The sequence below is a fragment of the Capra hircus genome, chromosome 2 (assembly GCF_001704415.2).
Source record: "Capra hircus breed San Clemente chromosome 2, ASM170441v1, whole genome shotgun sequence".
Lineage (NCBI taxonomy): Eukaryota > Metazoa > Chordata > Mammalia > Artiodactyla > Bovidae > Capra > Capra hircus.
In genome coordinates this window covers 64,288,592-64,308,762 of record NC_030809.1, presented here as the reverse complement: position 1 = coordinate 64,308,762, position 20,171 = coordinate 64,288,592, and the positions used below count along the sequence as shown (strand labels likewise).

Genomic DNA, 20,171 nt, shown 5'->3' with positions numbered 1-20,171 from the left:
CCCTTTCTACTTGAGAATATAGTAGGGGTACTTTGTGTGTGTGTGTGCGCATGTGGGCACACACCTAAAGCATAAACAGCAAGGCTTCTACATGTCAAATTTTAGTCTTTATTTTTTTAAGCTGTTAAAAACAGTTTCTTTTTTACTGAAAACGCAGCTCCAGTAAGAGGCTATGTTTTGTCTCCTTGTTACCACCAAGTCTTTGGCAAAGAAACATTGTACTGAGATTTGAACTAGAAAAGAGCTCATTTAATACATGCTTACATTTTATGTTAATATAGAATGAGAGTCTGGTTTGTTTGTATCTGTATAATGTTTAAATCTTTAGCTTTTCAGTTTGAATTGGTACATATTTAAATCTATTTAATTTGATTTGTTAGGCATTACTCAGTTCCTTTGATGCAGCATTTAAAAAGAGAATGCTGAGTCTCTGAATATTGAGTTTCAAGAAAAATAAATTTGGAGCTGTATGTCCTTCTTTATATAACTGTATTGTGACTGCTTTTGTGGAAATGGAGCACAGTGCTGGCCCTCAGGCCCAGCATGCCTCGGTGTGTGTCAGCAAGACCTGGGACTAAGCATAGAGCTGGCCTGTCTTGGAGCTGATGGGTTCCCCAGCCTTAAGATGAATCTACATTTTAATTTCTATTTCTGCATGCTTTGATTCTAATACTTTCACATGAATATAAAACAGTCCTCCTTTAGAAAGTGATGTTAATAAAATTTGGAAATGCTCCCTGGGTTTGGACAGTTGGGTGAAATAATGGACTATTTTATTTCTGGCAGATAACTTTTAACCAGTTTAATCTAAATGTACTCCTTGTTCAGTTCTGTAGCTTTTTATTGCTGATATCTTCTAAATGACACCATTATTTGAGTGAGTGATTTGGTATGTCAGTATAGAATTACCCAATATTTAAACTATCTTTTGAGAATTTATGTATTTAAAACCCATTATCTATTTATAAACAAAACTGAATACTGTGTGGAAAATCTTGCATATGTAGGGGAGAATATAAACCTAATTTTCTAAATTTTTAGAGACCCTAGATTGAGGGCTATGAGTTTTCTGGGTTAGATCTGATGAACAGCTTGTATTGCAGTTGAAGGAAAGATGATAATTTTATTGTTTAAAAAAAACCAAAAAGGCTTCCAAATTTGTTCTGAAAATCCTTTTAGCTAATTTATTTTCAGTTTCCTTAAGGAAGAAAGGTGAAGATGCATGCCCTAGTTGAATAGAATGTCCTTAGACATTTTTATAATTGGGGTGATTTTTTCCCTTTGTAGTTACCTTAAATGTGTGCTGCCCTTTTGGTCATGCACAGAACTCTGGCAAATGTGTTCTTTCTACTGGAGGACTCTGATCATTTCTAATCAGAAACTGCTTCTTTGCATGTTTCACTCTCTTACTTTCATATGTTTGTTTATAGCGCTTGTGATAAAAGGCACTAACACTTTCTTGGAGGAGCTTTTTCTCATCACATTATCTGTACCTGTTGAATTTCATTCACTGTAGAAGGAACAGTGTTTCTCCATTGTTAATTGGAAACATTGATGGCCAATTACACAGCCTCTGTGAGGGCAGATTTTTTTTTTTTCAATGTTCTTTCTGAATTTTGTTTCCTGGACTTCAGTTTTATGCCACTTGATTTGTGAAATAACTTTTCACAATTGCCCTTTGCTGTATGTGGCTTTGTCCTTACATAAAATTGTCCTTTCAGATACTTGAATGAAGTAGATTATAAGCATTTTTTCTTCTCATTAGGACCTCAGGCAGCTTTTCTGCCTTTGATTTTGATAGGAATATCGGGGATGTTATTCCTATCACAGAGTGTCTTGCTATCTGTGAAATGTCTTCTTTATTTAATTCACCTGACTCTGATTACTTGTACATATTTCCATATTACCATTTTCCACTACATGTAACTTTGTGGATCTCCCCATTTGTTGTTCTTGGATGTTCTCATTGCATGGAGTAGATGCTGGTAACTGCTCGTAGCAGTGGTGCATGCTGGTCACATGGCCTTCTTTATTACCTCTTACACCTTCATCTTCTCCTGTTGACTAACTGTGCTCCCCTCCCACTCCAACCATCCAGGCTCTCGGCTGCCGGTGATCGCTCTCAACGTGGTGGAAACCAGTGGGACACAAGGGCCTTGTCCCCACCCCATCCTGCACCTAGAAACTATCCTGCCTTTGTCCATGAGCACAATGTGAAGAATGCAGGAGCCCAGCAGAACGCTCATTTTCCTGGCCCTGCAGCCATGACTGACATATGAGTGTTGAGCCTCTTGGGCACTGGGACTCTGTTGTGCAAGTTGACGGTATACATTTCTAGAGTTTATAGAGGATCAATCACATTAAGAAAATTGGGGAGAAGATATTTTATACTGAATCACTCATTGGGTAGTATTGTTTGTAATTGAAATCTTCTGTGAAAGGGAAAAGGATCTGAAGAAGCTATATGCCTTCAATGATAGTGACAAATATTTTTGTGTTGCAGAGGGTATTTGGGGAAGATATTTCGTGATTTTAACATGTTAACACATCACTTAGAAGATGTTTCAGGAGAAGATTTGTGTTTATGAATAAGCTGCCCATTATCACCCCAACCTCCATGCAGTACCAGTAGATGGAAGTGAGAAGAACCAGTCCCACTGAAAATACACACAAAAGGGAGCATGTCCAGGCCGGGTGGATCAGCCTCTGGTGATACTTTTATAGACCACTCTTGCACACTATTTTTAATACTTCTGAAGTGACCTAAGTCTTAATTTCAGTTGAGTGCCTGAGGTTCTATAATTTAATTACTGTAATATTAAATTTAAAACTTACTTTTTAATAAACACAAGTATTTTAAACTAACAGAAGGTCTAGAAATCACTATAGTGTGCCTCATGTAAAGAGAGGAGTCTGAATGCTTACTTTTGCATGATTAACTGATTAATCAATGGTGAGCTGAATGGTTATATTACTACTGAATGGTTGTACAAATGGAACATGTATTTACTTTTGCCTTTTGCCTTTTCTCTTTTATCTCATGCACCTGATAGATTTCCCAGGTTTGCAAACAGGCTCGTAATCTGGCCTTGCACAACCTCTAAAATAAAATTCTGAAACCAAAACTATATCACTTTTAATACTTAATGCATATCACTTTTAATCACTTTTTGCATATGTTATTATTTTTGGTCCTTTATGAATTTCAGAATGTAATTGTCTGTGCTCTTTGATTTAACTCATAGAGGCAAATTAAGTGGAAGAAATATATTTCTGATGTAATGAGAAATGATGTAAAGGGAAGAATATCTTTTGTCTTTTTAGAGTTTAAAAAATTTTAACAAAACTTTTAAATGTTTAACATATATATATATATATATAAAGAAAGAGAGTCATTTTATAGTCTGAGAATTCATAATACATCAAGATAATGAAGATTTAATTAAAAATAACATAACCTGTGTACCATTCTGCTCACCTCAGTGGTCAGTCTTACTGTCTCTGCTAGATGAAGGTGAAGTTTCAGAGGGCCTTATATTAGTGGGTTCTTGGTTGCAGATATAATACAGCTTGTCAATGGAATACATAAATCAGAAGTAAGTAATATTTAGGAAATTTAATTTATAGGCAGGTTTCAATCTGAAGTTATTAAGTCATATATAAGTATTCTTTAATGTATCTACATATGAGCAGATACATACCTTAAATAGCCCAGCTGAGAACTCTGGAAGGCTGTCATCATAGCATGCTTAAACATGGCCACAAATGTGTACCTCTCATGATTCTGCTAGATTTTACATAGCTCACATTCTTATTGTCAGTGGTGATTTTTTTTTTTTAAGGGAATTTGAATCATAACATTTTAAGCACAGAAACTCTGATTTGTTCCATTTAAGAAAAGATTTCATGGGTATGAATATGATTAAAACCTTACTATTTTTATAATAGAAACCAAAAAGAGGCATAATATCAACAGAGCTTTCTGGCCTCTTATAAAGTCCTAAGGATTGACTTCTCTCACTTTAAAATTAATCTTAAAGTCTGAACTCTGGATATAATGCCTCATATTCGTCTTACCCAGAATCTTAACTTGGGGAAGTATAGAAGGATTGTGATTGAAGAATAAACTCTTCTGTTTATAGTAAAAGTGGTCATTTCTGTACTTGGAATTTAATTTAATATTGTTACATTTAAATAATGGAAGAATCACATGGTTTTCCTTTGTTTGAAAACATTGTTATAAAATAGCTCTTTGCAGCAGTGGGAGGATCATAATTGTAAATTCCTGCTGATAGAGACTGGGTTGGAGGGGTGACGGGGCAAGAAGGTAGCAAAGGGTAGGGGAATGAAGGGCTAAGGCTGAATGGTCGCAGACTCAAACCTTCTACTTCATACAAGTTCCCGTGCTCCAGGATCTCAGAGTGCAAATGCTGGGAATATTTCCTGCTGATATTTTCAAGATGGATATACAAATTGTTTTCAGAGGTATGAAGAGTTTAATAGCAGCTCAACCTAAATTAAATAAATTGTCACCAACCTTTTTATACTCTGCATTTTATTCTGTCTAAAAGGTCAGTGATCCTACGTCATTGATTGGGGACCTAATACACTCCAGAAGCACCTTACTTGGCTGTTGACTCTCCTTTTGATGAGAGAGATCCATCAGCCCAGAACACCAAGATCATGTGATTCAACTTCAGGGCTTTGGCTAATTTTGTTTAACTAATTTTAACATCTTGAATTAAGTTGGTTTTATGTCAGCTGCATTTTTATAGAAACAGCAAAGATAGCGAAGTGACCTTTACACACCGATGCATGAAAATAAATGCGCTTAAGATCATTATTTCTTTCGATGGTAAAAGCACTTCTGAGGCATTTACCTATCTCTTGAGTATAGGCTAATATTTCTGATCTTGATAGGGTAATCACACATACACTTTTAGATGAACTTACAGAGAAAAACGAACTTTATCCTATTATATATGTCTGTATATTACAGAGAAAAAAAACTTTATCCTATTATATATGTGTCTGTAATTTTACAGAGAAAAACTTTACAGAGAAAAACTTATATGTTTCTATTTTAAAAAGCAACCCATGTACAAATATTGTAATATCAGTATAATTTAGATCATTTTAAAGTGGGGGCTCTTTTATTTAAAGTGTTGACTCAGGAGCTATTGGTATTCATGACATTTGTATCATTCTTTATTGTTAAAATTGTTCAGGATGTAGAAGGTGCCATGTAAACATGTAAGGGTTGTACAGCTTATGTTTGTCCTGAATGGAGGACAGGGAGGCAGCTTATTTCATGGGATAAAATCATTAGCTGAGCCTTAATTATGGGAGTTTCTCCTATGTACTAGATTTTTTCATATTTGTTGATTTGCTAAAAAATAATTTTGTTTAGTAACCTTGCTTATAACTTTCATGTGTCTTGATATCCCGTGTTTCATCTTTCTGTCTTGCCAAATAGGAAAATAGATGAAAGGGTAAGGAGTGGAGGGCTCTAGTGTTTGGGGTTTGAGGAGGAAGAAGAGTATTATGAAATGACTGGCTTTATAGGCATAAGAAGACACTTTGATCCCCTCTGCTTTGGTCCCCTTTCTGTGCATATTCACAGATGTAAACTGAGAGAAGTGGGAAGATGGTTGTCCTGTGTTACGGCCATGTGCTCTGATGGTGGAGTGGTCAGCACTTAAACCACAGTGCTCTCTCTTGGTTGGAGCAAACTCTTCATTTGTAAATCATCATTAACTGCTTTGAAAGACCATTATGTTTTGTGTGCTGAGCTTTGAATATTGAGTTTGAAAATATCACATTGCATTAATTTATTTTATATCCATGGTATATAGGACTTATATGGATTTGGAGAAATAAAATCATCTTGTGCCAATGACATTTAATCTCTTTACCCCCACATACTTCTTAATTTTAATATACATCATACCACATTATCAGTTATACCTTGCTTCCAGAATTGCTGTGAATTGCTTGCATGTGAGATGCTTTTATGTAAGGGACAGAATGTGAAGATACGTCTGTGGTGGGGAAGTCCCTCTCTCCATGTGCCTCTGTCTCATGCATAAAATGTGATTTGTCAGACCTTTTCTAGATGTTGCAAATCATGTGAATTTAGGTATGGTGTTCTTCCTCAGCTTCTCCTTTTCAAGAACATAAATCTTTCTCCTCCTCTCTTCATATAAATTAACTTTTACTTTAGTCACATGAAATCACTGTGAGAATTCTGTCTTGCTCAGCTGGCATTTACCTCGATGGTAAAGATACTAGGGCACAGACATGTGGAAAATGTGTTATATGACTTCAGTTCTTTCTTCAATTCTTGACCTCTGCTAATTTGTAACACTCTAGCTCTTTTGAGCTCTTTGCGCTGATGGGAGGATCATATGAGCCTCAGATAATGAGCGAAATTAGAGAAGAGAAAATTTCAAAAGAGATTGCAGAAAGGAAAAAAAAGTTTTAATGATATATTTTATTACTTATGCCGAAGTGGAAAAATAAGTGTCGCTCTTTTTCGTGAAGAAATTGTTCTCACAGAGTTTTTGTTTTTAGAAGATTACATAAGCCTCTCTTCTCCTAACAGCAAGCCATGGCCTTAATTCTGAGTGATGGTGCTTGAGTGAACTTCTTCTGTTTTGCTCCTGACAGCTGGCCAGCATTTTGTTTACACTGGCATGGGAAGAGATACCTGACTCAGTGAACAACATTCTCTAAGGAGTGTGACTGGAGCCTCCCTTGGTGGTGTAACAAACCTATACCTCCTCCTCTTGAAAACAGGTTTTGCAGCTACAGACCTCATTTCTTGTTGTCAAAGGAATTCTTGTTTGTTTGTCTTTAACTAACTTTAATATGTTAAAAACAAGGTATATACCAGAATATGATTAGGATTTGTAAGAAGTTGCAGATTTCTTAATAAAGGCTTGATCTACGGACACAACTGATTATTGTTAATATATAATGGAAACTATTTAAATTATTAGCGATGGAACAAAAGAAAAGAATGAAAGGTGAGATGATATAGGAAGACAGATGCTACCTTGGTTTTTCTTGTGGAGCTAGTTAGAGGGACATCCAGAGAACTGTGGACACACCCAGCATGTAAATACCATCAGAATCTATATTACTACACAGAAGAATTTCCTACAGCAAAGTTAGAGTTGAAGCCCAGCCATTAGTTTCAGTGATTATTTAATTGCAGGCTTGCTACTTTGGACTTCCCTTGTGGCTCAGCTAGTAAAGAATCTGCCTGCAATATGGGAAACCTGGGTTCGATCCCTGGGTTGGGAAGATTCCCCTGGAGAAGGGAAAGGCTACCCACTACAGTATTCTGGCCTGGAGAATTCCATGGACTATACAGTTAGAACTGGATATGGAACAACAGACTGGTTCCAAATAGGAAAAGGAGTATGTCAAGGCTGTATATTGTCACCGTGCTTATTTAACTTATATGCAGAGTACATCATGAGAAAAGCTGGGCTGGAGGAAGCACAAGCTGGAATCAAGATTGTCGGGAGAAATATCAGTAACGTCAGATACACAGAGGACACCACCCTTATGGCAGAAAGTGAAGAGGAACTTAAGAGCCTCTTGATGAAAGTGAAAGAGGAGAGTGAAAAAGTTGGCTTAAAGCTCAACATTCAGGAAACGAAGATCATGGCATCCGGTCCCATCACTTCATGGGAAATAGATGGGGAAACAGTGTCGGACTTTATTTTTCGGGGCTCCAAAATCACTGCAGATGGTGACTGCAGCCATGAAATTAAAAGACGCTTTCTCCTTGGAAGGAAAGTTATGACCAACCTAGACAGCATATTTAAAAGCAGGAACATTACTTTGTCAATAAAGGTCCATCTAGTCAAGGCTATGGTTTTTCCAGTGGTCATGTATGGATGTGAGAGTTGGACTATAAAGCTGAGCCCCAAAGAACTGATGCTTTTGAACTGTGGTATTGGAGAAGACTCTTGAGAGTCCCTTGGATTGCAGGGAGATCCAACCAGTCCATTCTAAAGGAGATGAGTCCTTAGGTGTTCATTGGTAGGACTGATGGTGAAGCTGAAACTCCAGTACTTTGGGCACGTGATGCAAAGAGCTGACTGATTTGAAAAGACCCTGATGCTGGGAAAGATTGAGGCAAAAGGACAAGGGGATGACAGAGGATGAAATGGTTGGATGGCATCACTGACTCAGTGGACATGGGTTTGGATGGACTCCAGGAGTTGGTGATGGACAGGGAGGCCTGACGTGCTGTGGTTCATGGGGTCACAAAGAATCGGACAAGATTGAGTGACTGATACAGTCCTTGGTGTCGCAAAGTCAGACACCACTGAGCGACTTTCACTTCACTTCTGCTAGTTTGGAGAGAAGACTCATTTTTAACAACTTGTGTTAATTCTTTCTGGTTGGGGACCAACTTCTTCCAGCAGAGTCCTGGGAAGCCTTGGTACCAGAGGGTTTGCAGATTGACTCTGTGGCTGAAACACCAGTTATGTTGGAGCAGTAGCAACAACCAGTGCTTGAATGGGTTGGAAAGACATGGACTGGCAGTTGGAGGAGTTTGGATTTGGTGAAGAGACCTGGGGCCATTACTGCAGGGTTTTAAGTGAAAGATATTGGGGATCTCGTATCGCTGTCGTCTTTTCTGATTCACCTCAGCATTTGCTGAATATCTACCAGAACACCACCTCCTTTCTCTTCCTCACACACAGTCACTTTGCATGATCCTTCCCCTGATGTACTTGTGCTATTTAGTTGCTTAGTTGTGCCCAACTCTTTTTCGACCCCATGGACTGTGTAGCCTGCCAGACTTCTCTGGGATTTCCTAGGCAAGAATACTGGAGTGGGTTGCCATTTCCTTCTCCATGGGATCTTCCCAACCCAGGGCTCAAACCCACGACTCCTGCATTGGCAGGTGGATTCTTTACCATGGAGCCACCAGGGAAGCCCCACCCCGTCACCCCTGCCAATTGTACACATCTAGCTAAACTCTGGGTCTAATCCTGGGCAAATCCAATTCTGTTCTCTGCATTTGGATGGAAAATGTGAAATGCCCTATCATTAAATGGTCTCACTTTAAATGTTGGCTATTGAGCTCAAGTTTCAGACCTTGAACGCTGCTGAAATCCTGTCACGTTTCCTGCATCTGTCGAATTTCCCACTTGGCGGCAGTAACCTCCACCATCTCCTTGCTTCTCGTTCACTCGGTCTCAGGTCATGGCCTTGCTTCCTGCTCACTGAGAAGACGGGCTATGGGAAGTGAGCTCCTGTGCATCCTGCAATCTGATGGTGGACTGATGTCTCTCTGTCAGAGCATCTGTGCTCGGCCTGCCCTGCTGTGTCCAGATGGGCTGGCCCCAGTGAGGCCCAGTGCTGTTTCACATGCTCTCCTGGAGATGCTACTCATACTGAGGCACGGGAAGCGCTGGCTTAGATCTCAGCACCTTGTCACCGTCTTGGCTCCTCCTGTTTCTCATCAGTCAATAAATTCTGCCAGTTCTGACTCTGTATCCAGAGTTTGCTTGTCACTGTTGACTGCTTCTGCCCTGTTTCCATATAATTTGTCTTAACCTGGTCTCCCGTCGCCCTTGGCGCCTTTCTGTCTCATACTCCCCATTAATTGTAGTTTAGACTATATCATGTTCTGCTTCTGCTCAGGCCTTCCAAGGTCCTCATCTCAGACTAAAACCCCAAATCTACATGTTGACAAAAATAATTTTTCCTACTCCTTGACTTTGCTCACCTTCCTCCAAAGACTTGATCAGACGTACTCTGCATTTTCCATCTCTGGATTTCTGCACTTTACCTCTGCCTAGATAGTCCTTCCTTGAATCTCCTGTGGTTCATTCTGACACCTTCAGGCTTCTTGCCAGAGAACATTGCTGACCTCTGTAAAATAATAATGGGCCCCCAACCTTCTTGGCATTTTGTGTCCCATTACCTTGCTCATTTTTTTTCTCTTTGTTTCATCTTACATATATGTTTTCTTTTCTTTCTTCATTTTTTGGGTATGTTTTCTTTTTTGTCATCTTTACATCCTTTAATAGAATGTCAGCTCTGTCAAGGGAAAGCGTTTTGTGTACTCCCCCATCCCTGGAGCAGTCCTGGGCTCAGCACTCCGTAAACAGTAGCTGATGGCTTGTCACACTTGATGATGAAGGGATAGTCAAAATGATGTTCCTGGCTTCAAGATGTTTACACTCTAGTTATGGAGAAGAGCAGATTTACAAATAATGTACAAGTGCAAAATCTTTAAGTAAATAAGGTTGTGGAAGTTAGGTAAGTTTGAAGCTAAAGAAGGCTTCCTAACATTTACATCAGATTTTGAGGGACACATAGAAGCAGGAACACTTGTGGACCAGAGGACTGTAGCAAAAGAAAATTTTAAGGTAGCATAGGCAAGTTATGCTGGTGGCTCAGATAGTAAACGATCTGCCTGCAATGTGGGAGACCTGGTTTCCATCCCTGAGTTGGAGAAGATCCCCTGGAGAGGAGAATGGCTACCCACTCCAGTATTCTTGCCTGGAGAAGTCCATAGACAGAGGAGCCTGGCAGGCTATAATCCATGGGGTTGCAAAGTGCTGGACATGACTGAGCAACTTTCACTTTCTTTCAGGGCAAGTTACAAAGAGTGATGAATGGGGTTTGAGTAGTTAGTACAAGAATTCATGAGGATGTTTAGTAATAATGACAAACTGACATTTGAGTGCTTCTGTGCCTGGCCTCATTCTGGAGTTAACGGCAGTTATCATTTTCCCAGCAAATCACTGAATTCTAATACAAATCTGTAAGACGTTTAGACCAGTGAAGAAATCAGGCACGATGAGAGTGTGTAACTTCTCCAAAGCCATGTTGCTAGTAGAGGGTATGGCTGAGCTTCGGACTCAGGTTAGTCTTAGGCCCCAGACTTGGTGTCTGCTATGCTGACTTGCTCCATCACAGTGAAAAACTCTGTGAGGCCTGTATTTCTTTAGAAAGTGCACTCTGGAGGCATTGTGAAGAGTGAATGTCAGTTGGTGGGAGATTGGGATAATTAAGTCATGCTGTATCCATACTGTAATTGTTAAGAAATGAGGAAAATCTACAGGAGCTGCTTAATGGAGTGTGTCAGTGCTACATTGTTAACAACCTCTAGTGAAGTGGCTCCTTGAGGTGTGTCCCCACTTCTCTAAAAGCCACCAAGCCTTGTGTCTGTCTGTAAGGTGCATGGAAAATGCACCTGGATAAAGAGTGAATTTTCAGAGAGTGGGGTGAAGGAGACATTGGTTTTCTTAGCTAGCATGTACTACTTTGAATAAGTAAATACAGATTAAAATGTCACGGGGAAGAAGACCGATTGCTTCAGTGTATTCAGGTAAGTGTCCATGAAAAGGAAGGAGGTGGATAAATGTGATAATGCCCTTGCATATTCCTTTGTGTATGTTGAAGAACGGATGTGTGCAGCAACATTGCCAGAAGCCGCACAGTGAAAGTGTAACATCTCACTTGTGTTTACAGACTTAAGTGTATTCACAGAAGTGTTACAGCCATCACCACTTCTCAAATTCCAGAATGTTTTCATCATCTTCCAGGGAAACTCTCACCTGTTAGCAGTTACTGCCCACTCTTCTCTCCCCCAGGCCTGCAAGCACTAATCTGCTTCTTCAGTCTCTGGATTTGCTCATTCTGGGCATTTCCTATAAATAGACTCGTACAATACGTGACCTCTTGTGTCTGGCTTCTTTCACTTAGCACAGTGTTTCTAAGACTCATCTATGTGGTAGCCTATATCAGTATTTGATTCCTTTCAACGGCTCAATAAATTCCCTTATATAGTATACAGCATTTCGTTCATCAGTTGGTGGACATTGGGTTTCTACCTTTTGGCAGCCTGGAACTTTAATTTTCTTCCTTAAAGAAGAACTTTTCTTCTTTTTTTAATAAATATCTATGTGCATTCCTTTCAGGCATGCACATAGATAGGAGTGAAATTGCCCAGTCATATGGTAACTGTGTTTAATGTTTTGAACTGCTAAATTGTTTTCCAAAGCAGTTGTACCAGTTTACGTGACATTTTCATTACAGCCATCCCAGTAGTTGTGAGAGTGATATATCTCCTTGTGACTTTGATTTGCGTTTTCAGGAGGCTAATGATGTTGGAATTTTTGTAAACATACTGGCCATTTGCATATTTCTTTGAAGATGTGTCTATTCACGTCCTTGCCCATTTTAAAAATTGGCTATAATAATCTTACTTACCTATAGCTTCTGAAATTTTGTCTCCTTTTTTGTTTGTGGTTTGTTTTTTTTTTAATTTCCCTGGAGGCAAATCTGATTTATTAAGTTTTTTCAAAGAACTGACATTTTGCTTGAATGTCCTGGTGCATTGTCTGTGTTTGTCCCTATCTACGTACGTGAGACAGAATGTACAGAGTGAAAATAGTGCACAGTGACATTTACATTAAATAAGTCTTCAGTGTATGAACAACTCTTATTCCAGTCCAGTTAGTTGTTTCTCTGTTTTAGAGAGAATAAAAAGTTTGTAGTTTACATCTACAGAAGATGGGATGCTCAGGGATGAATTACTCACTTTTATATAATTACATTTTAAAAAATTCCCTGTTGAACCTTGCCTATTTGTAGATGGTAATCCTGTCTATTTGTGAGTTGCAGTGGGACAGTTAAATTCATCTTTCTGGATGAAGGGCAGTAAGAATATTCTGTTTGAATGACATGTGTATTTTCCCTTGAGAAAAGAGACTGCAGTGAGCCTGTTTGGGTGGTTAGGGGTAAGCCCTGTAACAAGTTATCAAAAAATGAGATAAATCCTCACATGGTTTTTTCAGACAGGCTTCAGTCAGGAGAGGTGTTTTATCTGAAGTTAACTATTAAAATCGCAGTAACCCACACAAGCATCCTTGAGATAAACCACAGCCTGTACTCAAAGGCAGGGGTGTGGTGGTGAGTGAGGAAAGATTGTTTGCTCAGAATCTTTGTGACTCAGGTGTATCAACCACAGTTTTAATAGAAGATGGGGGGGCGGGGAATGAATTCTATTACCGTTTTGGCTTTGTTTTGAGACAAAGTTTGGAAAAGATTGAAAACGTTGCTGAGGTCACTCACAGTGGGTGTGCTGCTTTTAATCCCTCTCCCCTTTACACGTTCTGTCCTCCGTAACCCCTCTTTTACCTTGAAATGAAATAGATTGGGAGTCAGAGGGGATGTGTGGAGTGTTGTTTTTGTATGTCTCCTGACCTGGTGATGGTGTGTTTACACTATAGAAAGTTGACCTCATTTTTTCTTTCCTTTTTCCTCCTTCAGTTCAGTTCAGTTGCTCAGTCGTGTCCGACTCTTTGCGACCCCATGAATCGCAGCACGCCAGGACTCCCTGTCCATCACCAACTCTCGGAGTTCACTCAGACTCACGTCCATCGAGTCAGTGATGCCATCCAGCCATCTCATCCTCAGTCGTCCCCTTCTCCTCCTGCCCCCAATCCCTCCCAGCATCAGAGTCTTTTCCAATGAGTCAACTCTTTGCATGAGGTGGCCAAAGTACTGGCGTTTCAGCTTTAGCATCATTCCTTCCAAAGAAATCCCAGGGCTGATCTCCTTCAGAATGGACTGGATGGATCTCCTTGCAGTCCAAGGGACTCTCAAGAGTCTTCTCCAACACCACAGTTCAAAAGCATCAATTCTTTGGCGCTCAGCCTTCTTCACAGTCCAACTCTCACATCCATACATGACCACTGGAAAAACCATAGCCTTGACTAGACGGACCTTAGTCAGCCAAGTAATGTCTCTGCTTTTCAATATGCTGTCTAGGTTGCTCATAACTTTTCCTCCTTAGTACTAACCATTTAAAGTTATACTATTTTATTTTGGACTGTTCTGTTTTGAATGGCTCCTAAATGAACATTTGAGATTTCATGAGGATTTTCATTATCATTAAACTATAGTTTGTGTCTTGGTACACATAGAAGTTAATAACTCAGTTATTCAGTGACTGGTTGTTGAGTACCTGCTGTATATAGTCACTGGCCTGTATTTTAGAAAACAGTAGTGAGCAAGAAAGACATAAATTCCTACTCACGACACGTACATTCTAGTGAAGGAGACTGATAGTTGTTAAACAAACAGATGAAGGTGCTGGGGTTTCAGTAGTAGTAAATGTGAGGAAAATAAGGTAATGTCAGTGTGAGTGACTGTAGGGGGAGGGACAGGCAGGCGTTTGAGGAGATGCTTCAGTTGACACGTGTAAGGATCAGCCATCCAGAAGAGGAATAACTCGGGCAGTTATTCTTGGCACAGGGGCCTTCCTTTGAGTTGCCTTTTGAGGGTAGAAAGGAAAGTGGATGGAGCATAAGTAAGGAAGACGCTGGTGTGATAAAGGTTCTGAGGGCGCTAGGCAGGGGACCAGGCAGGTGGGACCTTGTATATCAGGGACAATAATCAATGGACATGAGTTTGAGTAAACTCGGGGAGTTGGTGATGGACAGGGAAGCCTGGCGTGCTGCAGTCCATGGGGTCACAAAGAGTTGGACACGACTGAGCAACTGGACTGAATTTGGATTTTATTCCACGTGTACTGGGGAGCCTATGGTGGATTTTAAGTAGGGGAGGGATGTATTCTTACGTGCTCTTTTTATTTTTCTTTTTTCTTATTTTTATGATAACACTCTTAGAATACTTTGTGGTAGGGAAATCTAAGGCAAGGCTAGATTTTTTTTCCTGACCAGCCAAGAGTTAATTTCCATAGATTTTGAGCCTTCCCACCCAAATTCTTCAGCAGGTATATTTTTTTAGAATGATAACATTATTTTCTATGGTCTATGTACAAAGCGCTTACCATATGCATCCAGGGAATCGAGTGTAACACACACGGTCCCCATTCAGGCTTCCTCAGTGTCCTCACACTGTCTCAGAGCAACTTCTGTGGTCCGACTCAGGATTCTACATCAGTGTTGTGTTGATTCTTGAGCATCTTAATCTGCAGCAGTTCCTTGGCCTCTGTTTATCTTTCATAACATTAGTATTCCTAAGTAGTACAAAGTTATTGTTTCATATAATGTCCCTAATTTGGATTTAACTGTTTACTCACTATTCAAGTTAGGCATTTTTGGCAAGAAAATTTAGTGGATCATGTCACAGGATACTTGACATCACTCTGTCCATTACTGATAGTGTTACTTCACTTGGTTAAAGTATGTCTTTGCACTAAGGAAGTTCTTTTTTTTTTATGGTAATTGGAAAGTTATGAAATTCCTTGTGTAAGGTTATTTTCCTTTGTAATTGAAAAAATGTCAGATACTTTGTGTAAATATTCCCTTTCCCAACAAACTTGCACCTAATGGTGAAAATGACTTATTACAGTTGTTAGAAATGGCGACCTGCTAACCATCATTCTAAACCAATTAGTACTCTACGGGAAGAACTTTTATCTCTCTACTTACACACGGATTCAAGGATACTCTTATTTGGTTTTAATTCAGTTATCCATGAACATTGTTATTTCTTGTTTTAATTAATTTTTATTGAAGTAGGGTTGCTTTACAGTGTTGTGTTTCTGCTGTACAGCAGAGTAAATCAGCTATGTGTATATGTATATTCCCTCTTTTTTGGATTTCCTTCCCATATAGGTCACCACAGACCATTGAGTAACAGTTCCTTGAGCTACATAGTAGGTTCTCATTAGTTATCCATTTTATAAATGCATGCTAAGTGGCTTCAGTCATGTCTGACTCTTTGTGACCCTGTGGACCGTAGCCTGCCAGGCTCCTCTGTGCATGGATTTTCCAGGCAAAAATACTGGAGTGGCATGCCGTGCCCTCTTCCAGAGCCTCTTCCCCACCCAGGGACTGACATGTCTCATGTCTCCTGCCTTGGCGGGTGAGTTCTTTACCACTAGCGCTACCTAGTGTGTATATGCCACTTACTGCTACTGCTTTTGAGAGTCAGAACTGTCCCAGGGATCTTCCCAACCCAGGGATTGAACCCAGGTCTCCTGCATTGCAGGTAGATTCTTTACCAGCCGAGTCACCAGGGAAGCCCGTGAATACTGAAGTGGGTAGCTTATCACTTCTTCAGGGGATCTTCCCGACTCAGAAATTGAACCAGGGTCTCCTGCATTGCAGGCGGATTCTTTACCAACTGAGCTACCAAGGAAGTCCAAAGAACTGTCCCACATTTGGCCAATGAGACCCTATACACTGCATCCTGTACCTCTTAACCTGTCCTCCCACTTTTTAACTGCTTTCTTATTTTTCAGCATAAGAGTTTCCATATTCATCTTACACTTTCCTTGCCTTAGGCCTGAAATCAGCCATTTATTTAAGAGCCCTGATTCCTATAAGTTAAAATGATGTTTAGGAGCCAAGATCTGGGTACTGCTTATGTTTGTTGCTGATATAAATGTCACTAACCAGTGGATAGTTAAAAAACTAATGTAGGGCTTCGTAGGTGGCTCAGTGGTAAAGAATCTGCTTGCTAGTGCAAGAAATGTGGGTTCAACACCTGGGTCCGGAAGATCCTCTGGAGAAGGAAAGGGCAACCAACTCCAGTATTTTTGCCTGGGAAGCTATAGTCTGTGGAGTTGCAAAGAGTCAGACACAGCTTAGCAACTGGACAACAAACAACAGAATGTTGAAATCGCAAATACATTCAGGTACTCCTAACCCCAGTCTAGTACCTTGGGCTCTTCTCTGCCATCCAGGTTCCTTATTTCCATCTCCCGTCTCTCCTGGTGAAAAACCTGACTTAGCAAGGATACCTCTGTGTTCACCCAGTCATGCTGTAGATGCTGCATGGTTTCAGAGTTGCTATATTCGTATCACCATCAACAGCAAGCCTACTAAGTACAGTTCAGTATTTCTTCACAGTTCTTCCTCCCCAGGCTAAGAGTAAATAGTTCCAGTATGATGCTTAAAATTCACTTGCATTAATTCCTTTTTTTCTTTTCTCCATTTCTGGCATTCTTGGTAAACACATTTTCATTTTCTAGATGATGCCATATTCCCTTTCATTGCAGATGAAGTATATTTTTTTCTTACAGCTTTACTGATGTACTCTGACATACAGTAAAATACATTTATGTAAAGGATGAGATAGTTGGATGGCATCACTGACTCAATGGACATGAGTTTAGGTAAACTCCAGGAGTTGTTGATGGACAGGGAGGCCTGGCATGCTGCAGTCTGAGGGGTCGCAAAGAGTGAGACATGACTGAGCAACTGAACTGAAAGTGTTTGATAAGTTTTGGCACTTAGACACCTGTGGCACCAACAGTATAATCAGGATTAATGATGGATATGTTCAGTGTAGTTTTAATTTAGATTTCTCTATTTATGAGCATATTTTTATATGTTTACTAGTCTTTTGCATATTTTTTTGTGAATTGACTTTTTATCTGTAGTGTCCCTTTTTCTTTTCTATTTTTAACAAGTTTTTGATGAATATTAAGGATATTAGCTTTATGTGGGCAATGGCAACCTGCTCCAGTATTCTTGCCTGAAAAATTTCATGGTCAGAGGAGCCTGGCAGGCTGCAGTCCATGGGGTTGCAAAGAGTTGGACATGCATGCTCGCACACACACACATGATATCTGTAACTAACTCGTAATACTAATTGCAAGTACCTTTTCAATTAGTCATTTGTCTTTTTATTTTGCTTTTAATAAGTTTTAAATTTTTATGTAAGCAAATCTATCTCTTTCTTCAGCAGTTTCTGGATTTTAATAGGAAAATTTTCCCCCTGCCACATTTTAGAAGAATTTAGCCATTTTTGTTTCTGGCACTTCTATGCTTTCATTTTCTTAAAATATATATTTGAATCTCAGATCCACTTAGAATTGCCTCATTACTAGGTGTGAATAATGAGTCTGTTTTATTCATTTCCAGATGACTTTCCAGTTATGTCAACGCTAGTTTTTTAAAAATTCGTTATGGTGCTAAGATAACTGGATATCCACATACAAAGGAATGAAATTGGACCCTTACCTCACATCATATAGACAGTGAACTCCAAATGGATCATAAGCCTAAAGTTAATAGCTAGAGCTGTGAAAACCCTAGAGGAGAACATGGGAGCAGATCTTTGTGACCATGGGCTCAGCAATGGTGTTTTAGATGTGATACCAAAAGCACGTGTGACAAGACGAGATAGATAAACTGAAATTCATCAAACATGAGAACTTGTGTCTCGGAGGATGTCATCAGGAAAGTGGAAAACGTCCTGAGGGATGAGAGAAAATATTCACAGCTTTTATTGAGTTCTGTGGAGTGGTTTGGCTTTTTTCTAGGCTTTCCCTACTCCTGGAGAGGGTTTGCCTTTCTGCAGTCTTTCTAATCAAGGAACACTTGTCCATCTGCTCCACCACCTTCAAACTGTTTTCTCTCCCCTCCTGCACGTTATCTCTGTTTGTTATGAGTGAATGTGATTTTATGACCGTATACTGTCATTTTCGAGTGGTTTTATTAGAAAGCAGGAGTAAATCTTGCATGTTCAGCGTGCAGCACGTAATCCCCATGAATGTCTTTTGCAAAGTTCTTAGTCATATCTCCTCTACTACTAATCCTCTTTTGTTATCCCTTTTCCCTTCTGAAATGTCCATTAAGTGTATATTGTAACTTACAGTCTATGTTTGTCTATTTCCTGCCTCATGTTTACCATGTCTTTTTATCTAGTGCCTTCTTGGTGGTTTGCTTAATTTTTATCTTTTAATTCAATAATTTAACTCTGTTTAGTCTACTTTGTCCCGTCTATTGAATGTCAAATGACTCATTTAATTTCTCATTTCTCAGAATCTACTGTTAAAGTTTTATAAGCTCGTTCCTTGTTTTATTGATTCTGTCCTTGCTTTCTATCTTTCAGTAATATACTTACTTTAAACCCTCTTTTAGATCGTGTTATCCTTTCTGCTTCCTCAGCTATAACTGCTCTTACTTCTCGGGTCCCTCTGTTTGTCTGTCTCACATTTCTTAACATGCTTTGCAGGCTTTTGTCTGTGACTTCATAGACTTCCCTTGTTTTCTTTCAGTGTTGTGTTTTTTTCCCCCCCTTCTCTCCCTTCTTCCCTTCTTCCCATGCTCACCCTCTCCTCTAAGGCACTTCTGAAATTGCCCCAGCCTGACATTTTATATCCTCAGCTCTGAAGAAGTCTTACAGTAGGATCTTTCAGGAAAACTGCCTTCAGTCCTGAGTGAGGATACAGAGGTTTGATTGTCATTTGTACAGATACTTCTGATTCTTCCCTTTGTCGCAGATAGGTACTTTCTGTTCATTTGAAACTGGACTAGAGCTTTTTCATCTGTTCCTTTCCAGAAGATCCAGTCCTCTGACTCTGGGCTGAGTCTGATTCTTGCTCTCTGCCTCACAGGACCTGTCACAGGTTTTGTTTCCTCCAAGGAGTTGGGTTTTTGACCCCAGTGCTTGTTTCCCCTCTCAGCTCCCTGAGTTCCTCCTGGCTCCAGCACCAGTTCACTACTGGGAGTTTATCACTGTTGTGTCTGGAAAGGACTGAATCCTCTGCTTTATTTGTGTGATTTTAATTGATGCTTTTGAACTGTGGTGTTGGAGAAGACTCTTGAGAGTCCCTTGGACTGCAAGGAGATCCAACCAGTCCATTCTGAAGGAGATCAGCCCTGGGATTTCTTTGGAAGGAATGATGCTAAAGCTGAAACTCCAGTACTTTGGCCACCTCATGCAAAGAGTTGACTCATTGGAAAAGACTCTGATGCTGGGAGGGATTGGGGGCAGGAGGAGAAGGGGACGACCGAGGATGAGATGGCTGGATGGCATCACTGACTCGATGGACGTGAGTCTGAGTGAACTCCGGGAGTTGGTGATGGACAGGGAGTCCTGGCGTGCTGCAGTTCATGGGGTCACAAAGAGTCGGACATGACTGAGCGACTGAACTGAATTACTGAGTTTACCTGTTTTTCCAAAGTCAACTCCTCTCTTCCCTTTCTAGCCCATCATTTGTACATACAAAGACTATCTTATTTTCAATAACTGATGTATACTTTAAGTTACAGAAAGTTCAGTTCTAATCTTAAACCTAATTTAAAGATTTCTCCTTTGCTCACACATAGGGTAGTGGTGGTTTGTTCTTTTAATCTTCACATTCTCCCACTTATTCTTTGTGATGCGTGCTCTCAGGGTTGAGGAAGAAGAAAGAGAAAAGG

At 39.9% G+C, this 20,171-nt stretch overlaps 1 protein-coding gene across 3 annotated transcripts in view; it reads left to right on the top strand.

Annotated features, from left to right (window-relative positions):
- EPB41L5 (erythrocyte membrane protein band 4.1 like 5) overlaps positions 1–20,171 on the top strand; it is a 166,129-nt gene that overhangs the window by 78,215 nt on the left and 67,743 nt on the right. The window contains exon 17 of one of the 3 annotated variants that reach the window (XM_018061739.1): positions 2,099–5,896. The exons of the other annotated variants lie outside the window; for them this stretch is intronic. Within the exon in view, the coding sequence (XP_017917228.1) occupies positions 2,099–2,279 (181 nt within the window). The 3' untranslated portion in view covers positions 2,280–5,896. Of the gene's footprint in view, positions 1–2,098; positions 5,897–20,171 lie in introns of those variants that run through there. 3 annotated transcript variants of the gene reach the window in all.